The sequence below is a fragment of the Phycodurus eques genome, chromosome 1 (assembly GCF_024500275.1).
Source record: "Phycodurus eques isolate BA_2022a chromosome 1, UOR_Pequ_1.1, whole genome shotgun sequence".
In the NCBI taxonomy this organism is placed as follows: domain Eukaryota; kingdom Metazoa; phylum Chordata; class Actinopteri; order Syngnathiformes; family Syngnathidae; genus Phycodurus; species Phycodurus eques.
This window is the reverse complement of record NC_084525.1, coordinates 14,937,420-14,947,419: the sequence shown is the minus strand read 5'-3', so window position 1 is coordinate 14,947,419 and position 10,000 is coordinate 14,937,420. Positions and strand designations below refer to the sequence as shown.

General features: G+C 42.7%; 1 protein-coding gene across 7 annotated transcripts in view; it reads right to left on the bottom strand.

Annotated features, from left to right (window-relative positions):
* agap1 (ArfGAP with GTPase domain, ankyrin repeat and PH domain 1) overlaps positions 1–10,000 on the bottom strand; it is a 102,107-nt gene that overhangs the window by 31,065 nt on the left and 61,042 nt on the right. For all 7 annotated transcript variants that reach the window (XM_061679876.1, XM_061679885.1, XM_061679894.1 and 4 more), the window contains 3 exons: positions 9,527–9,695; positions 5,838–6,008; positions 241–402 (listed from right to left, as the gene is read on the bottom strand). In XM_061679876.1, the coding sequence (XP_061535860.1) occupies positions 241–402; positions 5,838–6,008; positions 9,527–9,695 (502 nt within the window). The remainder of the gene's footprint in view (positions 1–240; positions 403–5,837; positions 6,009–9,526; positions 9,696–10,000) is intronic.

Genomic DNA, 10,000 nt, shown 5'->3' with positions numbered 1-10,000 from the left:
ATTTGTCTCTCCGACCATAATTTCAGTCATCAGCTGCTTGATGGAGAAGCCAACATTACATCTGCTACGGCTGCTTGCACATCTGTTCTGCGTGTGTGTGTGTGTGTGTGTGTGTGTGTGTGTGTGTGTGTGTGTGAGAGAAACAGCTTGAGTCCGCGTGTGTCCCACCAAACATTTGGATTTTGAGCTTCGTGACAAAAAGTGGTCAAACACAATTGAAGATGTTGAAGCTGCTGTTACCTTCGGCAGTACCAGAGAGGCCATCTGCTTTGAAGTTGCTGGTGCTTTTCTTCCGCCGGTGTTTCTTGCGGTTGGCGTGTGGCGATGGGGGCGGTTCCATCTTGGGACTGGTCGTACTGGAGATGCTGGGACTGGAAGACATGGAGTCGCCAAGGCCTGCATCTAGAAAGAGAGGGCAGCACCTTATTATTTATGGCTCCAAAGGCCTGAAACATGCAAAAAATGTATGGGAAGTTAAACTGGGGAATTTTGGAAATATTCCAAAATGAAAACTTTCCATGGAAATTAAGTGAGAATTGAGGATAAAAGATATCATATTAAAGCATAAATATAAACATTTTGGGTTTGTCATAAGCAGACATCCATGCAAAATTTAATTTCTCCTTGCCTACATTTTTTACATTGCTCCGTTTTATTTTCATTTCACTCGAGCTGCAGCGTATCTAAAGCTTGCTTGTACCTCAAAATTCCGCTTAGAGCACTAAGAAAAAAATCGACCAAGCGATGCCTATTAAACCTATTAAGAGTCAACTTTTGATTTTGCAAAATCATGGTTTCTTCCTGTATTCCCAAAAATTCCTATTAATCTACATAGAAAGTGTCTAACTTTGAAAATTCACGGAATTCCTATAAAATGCTTTGGGTCAAAATGATGAGGTTACTGGCTATGAAAATTGGAAGTTGTTTCTTCATAATGCCATGCCAATGTCCAAACTTTTCCTGTCTCTTCATAATGCTGATTGGAAAGTGAAGGTGGGAAGCATTTGTGGAACAGGAGCGGCATCTCTCTCCGCCCTCCATCTCGATCCCGGCTCCTGACAGCTGTGACTAGCGGCGGAATAGAATAACATTCAGTTTCCATCAATATCACAGCGCAGCGGTGACACTGACATGGCCACAGTGTGAGTGTGTGTCGATGTAAAAACACACACGAGCTCACTGGCCGCCACACGGCAGACAGCCCCAAGGACGGCCATAACTTATTTTACAATCGTTTAGTCTCAGCTCAAGTGGAAAATGTGACAACTTATCTCTGCTGACAAGATGCCATCCCCGAGCGTGCAATTAACCAGCGTGGATTAACGGCGCTCCCATCTGCGCGCTGCGCTCCGTCCACATCAAACAACCCAACCCAACCACCCCCACCCGCACAGAGCCTGGAGACTTCCTCCTTGACTTTCCCTATGATTGTTTCCCTTCAGCCCGTCAACAGTTTGGACAAAAGCGGTTCGACTCAGCTTGTCTTTAATTTGTGGTCCTGCTTGTCAGGACAGAAGAAGGATAGCTTTGTCTGCTGTGCACGTGCCAAAAGTCCACACAATGTGATGTCATTAAAAATAGTTGCAAAGGGGTGAAACATTTCTTGAAAGTTCACAGTAAATTTCTATTGGAAGTTAAGCTTGGAAAACACTCCATTCATTTTCCATACCACTTATCCTGACTAGGGTCGCGGGTGTGCTGGAGCCTATCCCAGCTATCTTTGAGCGAGAGGCGGGGTACACCCTGAACTGGTCGCCAACTAATCGCAGGGCACATATAAACAAATGTTCATTCGCACTCACATTCACACCTACGGGCAATTTTAGAGTCTTCAATGAACCTACCATGCATGTTTTTAGAATGTGAGAGGAAACTCGAGTACCCAGAGAAAACCCACGGAGGCACGGGGAGAACATGCAAACTCCACACAGGCGAGGAGGGCGCATTTGAACCCGGGTCCTCAGAACTGTGAGGCAGATGTGCTAACCAGTCACCACCGTGCTGCCTTGGAAAATACTCCAAATGAGAAATTAACAAATCTTAACAGCTGAAGCGTTTTGGAGGTTATATTTGTTCAAAACCCTTGGTTCATAATGGTCTTTCACAAATGCCCTTTTAATAAGTACTGCCAGTGAGAAATACAAACAAAAATGACTCCATTCCATTTTAAGCGCAATTTGTTCCAAATGTTCCTTTGCTTTATCTGTAATTTTCTGATCTTTCTCCATCTTTTACTCAACTTATTTTTTGGCAATGGTGTGGGTCAGTATGGGACTGCTTGCTTTCAAAGATGTCGCCACGATCCAGTGAGCCACAGCAAGCTTTTTAGCCCCTTACTTCGCAAGCTAATTAGCTCACGAGCTAGCGAATGTAATAAATACTTAACTTTCCCTGAAGTTTCCCAGTTGTGTGAAACTACGGATCCAAACCCATTCCCGCCAGCGGCTCGCTGCGTCGTGAGCAGCACGCGGGTTTTTACCACAACAATGAAAATCTATCGAGTCCGGAAAAAAAGTCTACTTTGTATTTATGGAATGATAACCCACCATCCTGTGCCTCTGATTGGCTACCACCACAGGACAGATTGGCTACCACCACAGGACAGGACTTTTAATGGATAATCATTCGCTGAAGTACTTCAGCAACCCACACACACACATGCAGGTCAGCAATGCTGTGCGTCTGTGCATCTATGGATGCAGATTGATTTTGTTTTACTTGACCCTGCTCATTTTTGTACATCTCAGATGTGAGATGTGCATCAAACGAAATCCCTACTGTACTACTGAAATAGTTTTCCCCCTATATTTAAGTTCCCTTTTAACCTTCAATTTAGTAAACTCCTGATTTATCCCCATAAATTCCCATTAATTCTCATGGAAAGTTTCCAACTTTGAAAATTCCCAGGGTTGTGCAACCCTAATCATAAAACACAGGTTTTGACTGATTACATCTGCTCTCAGAATAACAGCTGAGAAAGAAATGCTTGATTAGCTAATGCTCACAAGTGTTTCCCAGCGCTCATCGTTGTCGTGCTTTCAGGCAACAAGAAAGACACAGTAAAAAAAAAATAGCGAAAGAGGTAAAGAGAAGGCACAAAGGAGAGCGGACTCAGTCGGGGAACTTTGTCTTGAAGGTTTCCGACCCGATCAACTGTTTTTAGAAATGTCACAACAGGAAGGCAGTGACCGCTCGGAAGAAGGCTGGAGTGACAACAAAAACTATCAACAAGGTAAGATACTTCGACTTCCTCTTAACCAGTAAAAAAAAAATTATCTGAAAAAAAAGAAATCTAAAAAACCTATTAAAAAGAAGGCACTCATTTGCGTTTGAGCACCCCCGCTGAAAGCATTTCACAGCTTGAAATATTATTTGTGGATGGCTGGAAGCACAACATTTAAGACAAAACTGTCAGTGTCAGTCAAGATGATCGTCATGTCAGTCTGAGCTTTTAGTGTGTATGTGTGCGTGTGTTTGGGGGGTGGGGGGGCATTAGCTTGATGACCGGTATTAGAACACTGGCAGGTGGATCAAAAAAATATAGAGCGATAGCTTGACTTCTGAGTTAGATTTGTTGTGTGACCAACTTACCAGTTTTTAGAGTCACGAGCCATTGGTTCAGTCGGTTTGTATTGCTTTGTGTTCAAGCCTCAGATAAGCCAGTGTTCCAGTGACGTGAAAAAAAAAATAAAAAATTGATCAATTAAAGTGGAACCTCTTAGTGGATCCTCGGTTCACTAAGAAATCGGTTTACAAACAAAAATTTCAAAACAATATTGTCTGGGTTCACGAACTATGCTTCTTGGCATCCACGTGGAACGCTCTGTTGTGCTTACTCCCACATAGTGAAACGTCATTTGCTGTGTGCGGGACGTATTTCAGGTGTCTTTGTTTTTTGCTGAACATTAGCCCTTACGATTGCTGCAAAGAAAGTGAGAAGTGCAGGTGATTATGCTATTATGAAGCCCTGGAAAGTGTAGCAGTTGTGGTGGCCTCTGCTGAGCTCTCGTTGGCGAGGCTGAGAGGGTGCCACCACAGACTGATCTTGTTTCTTGTGAAGAGTAGTAAACGCTCTGCTTAGCAGTACAGGGGGACATTTTTTAGTAGGCTTTACACGATCAAGATTTTGGGGGATGATCACCCATCAATGAGTTTAATTAAATGATAACCGATCACAAGATGGAGCAATGTGTCTATTTAAATGACATGTTCATTTACTTCTATATACTTGTGTACTTAATTGCTCAAGAAAATTATATTTACAATAAATAATGTATCTTTGTTCATCTATTTATACAAGTGAGGCTTCTATTAGATGGCAGGAAGTACATACAGTAATTAATGTATCCACTTTTTGTTTGTTGGTGTGCCGTGAGATATTTCAATTGTAAAATATGTTCCTTGGCTCCATAAAGGTTGGAAATCACTGCTCTAGTCAGATCGTGCATTCTAGTCAGTCAGGTCAAACCAACATTACAACATGACAGAAATAATGGGTGCTAACTTACTGTAATTAAATAATTTTATTGTAATTAAATTACTTCACCCACACTGAAACTTTAGAGCATGATTCGACAGAACGGCGGCATGTTTACGTACCACCATTAGTGCTAGCACTAGCCTGCTAGGCTACATAAATTCTTTGTTGCCTGCTTGCGAGCCGTGTCGTATTAAAAGTACGTGAACATACCTCAAGCAAGCCTTATACGAATGTCCTCTCCTGTCCAGAGCACCGGTGACCACCAACATTTTTTCCCCCATTTTGTACAATACAGTTTGCGGGATCCACTCGTTGTCGTCGCCACGGTAACAAGTGTATCCGGTCACATTTGAGTTGACAAGATAAAGCCCAATGATCGTAAAAAACGGGATGCGGTGGTATTGGAATACAAGATTTTATTGAAGTAGTCTGACATAGTGCAATCGTAAAAGAGCTAATTTGTCTTGTAGTCTGATTACGTGCATTACGTGTTGTCTGTCTCAGACGTGTTGTTTGTCCCACACCGCCGACATGTTTTTAAAAAAAAAAAAACTTTATTGGCCATCACATAGTTCCAATACTACGTCAAAAGACACGCAAATATACTGTGCACGATGGTCGATCAATCAATGCACGATCAATGTCTTTTGCGGAGCCGATCAGATCGGCGACTTATGACAAAGCCGATCAGCCAATCAGCATAAAATGCTAATTATCAGCCGATAACGATCAGGCCAATAAAATCGCTGTAAAGTCAATTTTTTTAGTACCCATTTTCCATTCCTACGACCACAAAAATGCAGGGTACTGATCAGTTGCTACAGTAGGGCCAAGGGCCTTTTTGGAACGAAAAACACCCGCCAAAGACAGACAGACAGCGTGGTTAGCACATCTGCCAGTTCTCAGGTAGGTGGTTCGAATCTGGGCTACAGCCTTCATGTGAGGAGTTTTCATGTGCTCCTCGTGCCTGTGCATTTTTTTCCCCCAGGGAGTCAAGCGTCCTTCCATATTTCAAAAACATGCATGTCAGCTTCATTGAAGACTAAATTGTCCTTAAGTGTGACTGTGACTGGTTGTTTGTCTATGTGCCATGCGATTGGCTGGTGATTAATAATCCGCCTCTCAAAGTTAGCTTGGACAATCTACTACTGACCTGCGACCCCAATGAGGACAAAAACTATATAAAACAAATGGATCGATGGAAAATTTATTTGCTATATGAATAAATGAATGAAATTCACTGATAAATCAAGGTAGCACTGTAGATGATAAGCTCAGCTGTGAGGCCCTGTGAGCTTGCTATGATAGCATCTTATTATTAATATATATCTTTAAGGCCACAATGTGTTGTGGTTACCAGTGCCGATTCCCGAGTTGGCGATGATGGTGGCCTCGGTCCACTGGTCGGCACTAGAGACGGAATATGAGCGCTGATGCCCGCCCATGCTGTCTGGACCGCGACTGTTGAAGGACACCAGGCTAACACCGCTTGCCATCTGAGATACTGAAGAGCTGCAACTCACTGAACCTGTCAGGACAGAAAAAAGTGTTCTGATCAAATCTCTGCATGAAAAAACTTGATGCCTTAACTTTAGAAATGTTTTCTGTTTATTAATCAGACTGTGTGCGCCATGAATTTATTTTTTGATGCTGTATTACTCCAACTTTGCTGAATGTGGATTATTACTAGTTATTGTTTATTTCTGTGCAAGGTGGCAGTAATCATGAATATCTAGTTCATATATTAATATGAAACGTACGTTGCTACATGCATGTGCATGACCGAACGTGAACTTATTTTTAAACACCACATTAATTAAATGTATTACCGTTATGCACAGCGCCAGTTACCGTGAATTACTGGCTAGCAAAAATGGCATTACAGTGATGATATGACGCATGTGACCAATGGTGCCAGTCCATGGCCCACCTCTTCAAAGCATGCCATTGGAGAGGAAGTGTACTGAACTGGAGTACATATCATACTTTCACCCTAGCCAAACATAGCGGACTATACTGAAAGTGTTAAACTACCTGTCAAGTGAAAATAAAAATGTTCCAATACGATCAATGTTTTCACAAATCGATTCTATTGGTCTGTCCCCACTTCATCTGTTATTTTTCGGCAATATTAACCAATTTAAAGTGGTGAAAATAGCTTGAGAACAAATCTATTCACGCTCTTGAACGCTCAAAATGTCTGAGAAGTGTTGTGAAACGCCGCCTCTTTCCTCACTCTGGAGAAACCGTGTGGCATAATTGTCGCGTACATTGAAAGTTTGGATGTTTTTAGACAGTAACGAGTGATAATAGGTTAGATGTATTTGAGTAAATGGGCTTTCACTTCTATAGTGCTTTTTCACCTTCAAGTTACACAAAGCTCCTCATTCACCTACTGATGAGCAGGCTTCTTTTAATTATAATCGATCACTGTAATGCTTCGATGCAGAAGGAAGCTAGTAAGCTAGCTTCCTTCTAAGCTAGCTTACTAGCTAAGCTAGTAAGTATATTGCATCATTTAAGTAAAAAAAAATTCTGCATTAATGTACACACAGCACCCCATATTGACAGGAAAAACAATGGAATTGTTGGATTTTTTGCAGATTTATTAAAAAATAAAAATTGAAACATCACACAGCCGTAAGTATTCAGACCCTTTGCTCAGTATTTAGTATAAGCACCCTTTTGAGCTAACACAGCCCTGAGTCTTTTTGGGAATGATGTGAAGTTTTTCACACCTGGATTTGGGGATCCTCTGCCATTCCTCCTTGCAGATCCTCTCCAGTTCTGTCGGTTTGGATGGTGAACTTTGGTGGACAGCCATTTTCAGGTATCTCCAGAGATGCTCATTTGGGTTTAAGTCAGGGTTCTGGCTGGGCCATTCAAGAGTTGAGAGTCAAGAGTCACTGAGTTGTTCTGAAGCCCCTCCTTTGTTATTTTAGCTGTGTGCTTAGGGTCATTGTCTTGTTGAAAGGTGAACCTTCGGCCCAGTCTGAGGTTCTGAGCACTCTGGAGAAGGTTTTCATCCAGGATATCCCTGTTCTTGGCCGCATTCATCTTTCCTTCGATTGCAACCAGTCGTCCTGTCCCTGCAGCTGAAAAACACCCCCACAGCATGATGCTACCACCACCATGCTTCACTGTTGGACTGCATTGGACAGGTGATGTGCAGTGCCTGGTTTTCTCCACACATACCGCTTAAAATTCAGGCCAAAAAGTCTCAGCAGACCAGAGAATTTCATTTCTCACCATCTTGGAGTCCGTCAGGTGTTTTTTTTAGCAAACTCCATGTGGGCTTTCATGTGTCTTACACTGAGGAGAGGCTTCTGTCGGGCCACTCTGCCATGAAGCCCTGACTGGTGGAGAGAACTTTCTAGAACTTTCTCCCATCTCCCTCCTGACTGCATCTCTGGAGCTCAGACACAGTGTTCCTCGGGTTCTTCTTTACCTCTCTCACCAAGGCTCTTCTCCCTCGATTGCTCAGTTTGGCCGGACGGCCAGCTCTAGGAATGGTTCTGGTCGTTCCAAACGTCTTCCATTTAAGGAGGCCACTGTGCTCTTAGGAACCTTAAGTGCAGCAGAAATGTTTTTGTAACCTTGGCCAGATATGTGCCTTGCCACAATTCTGTCTCTGAGCTCTTCAGGCAGTTCCTTTGACCTCATGATTCTCATTTGCTCTGACATGCACTGTGAGCTGTAAGGTCTTATATAGACAGGTGTGTGGCTTTCCTAATCAAGTCCAATCAGTATAATCAAACAGAGCTGGACTCCAATGAAGGTGTAGAACCATCTCAAGGATGATCAGAAGAAATGGACAGCACCCGAGTTAAATATATGAGTGTCACAGCAAAGTGCCTGAATACCTATGGCTCTGTGATATTTCATTTTTTCTTTTTTAATCAATCTGCAAAAATGTCAACAATTCCGTGGGGTGCTGGTACATCAATGAGGGACAAAATGAACTTAAATGATTTTAGCAAATGGCTGCAATATAACAAAGAGTGAACATTTTAAGGGGGTCTGAATACTCCGTACCCACTGTACATGCAGAACGTCACGTGACCACGCGGAACACGGAATAGAACCCCAAACACCGTCTAAAGTCATCTTTGGTGGCTCTGTGGTGAATTGAATAGTCCCCTTCCACATTCACCCAAGCGAGGCGGAAGTGCCTTTACCTGATTTACGGAAGTAGTTTGGCCATATACCAGATTCGTCACCGCCTCACTCAGTGTTGTGTGTGGGTCCAAATAACAGAGACACTTAAGTAATTCACTATTGTGCAAGAAAATTATTGATGCGAGAAGGCGCTCAAGTTTTTATATAGTGAGGGAGGCCCAACTAATGCCAGAAGACCAAGTGAATCCATTACTGGGCTTTGTTTTTGCCACGGCCCCAAAAATCTAGACAACTGAAATTGTGAAAAAGAGTTTAATGCTGTATCTAAACAATTCAATACTAACTGTTCTCAGTTACTCAGCACGTTCTCAGCAATTACTGTATCTTCAAACATATATAATATATTTAGAAACAAATATCTGAATTCACTTTACTGGGTTAAGCACATGGCACAATTGACTCGTGTGTGTGTGTACGCCCCAGTACACGCTTAGAGCTGGGTAACCCGACCCTTCAACTCTTGGTCATTCCTCCTGACCTCCCAGTCTCCCTAATAGTCCATCACCACCCCACCATCCCATCCCATCCCATCCCATCCATATACCTTCATCCTCACATGATTGTAGTTTATTTCTTGGTGCTGGAAGAGTGGATTGTCTCTGATCACATTAATATTCATGAAAATAATTCATACATGAGGATGCCTCATTGAATAGTCGTGTTATTAACTCGGCTTCCTGAATGTGTACGTGTAACAAACAGACGCATCTCTTTTACGACGTCTTTTGTCAGGTGCTAATCAGCATTCTCGGCCTCAATTCCTGCTTCATTTCATTCTAATCACCTTTACTGATTCCAGAGAAATTAAAATGTTGATTGTTTACGATGCCAAATTACTTTTGTCAAACTGCAAATTGTCCCCCTCACCTGGAGTGTGTCCCAGCTGCAGGCTGGTCATGTCCTTCGTCAGGCCGTTGGTTTTGGGGCTGGGCATGACGGCGCAGGTGGACACGGCTCGCGGCGGCCGTTTACCTGGTACCTTGACCGTGGTCCTGAGCAGGTCGATCTCTTTACCGTGGACATTCTGCATGTAGTCCTGAGAGGAGGATTACAAAAAAAAACAACTACATTGACACCTAAATTTGTATTTAAATTCCTGGTGCTATAAATGTAACCAAAAACAAAGAAGATGCTCATTAACAGCTGGAGGAAGGGGAAAACAAAGATGCACTAATCCCTTGAGATTGTCTCAAGTGAACTCCAGACTGTAAAGTGGACTGATGCCATTAATCATGATACCTGCTCTGATGTAGGCACAAATGTTTTAGATCAACGAGGGGCACTTCTTAAATCCACCCTCAGATCCCCAGTGAGGAGGGTGGGCATTATGGGAGTTTAGTG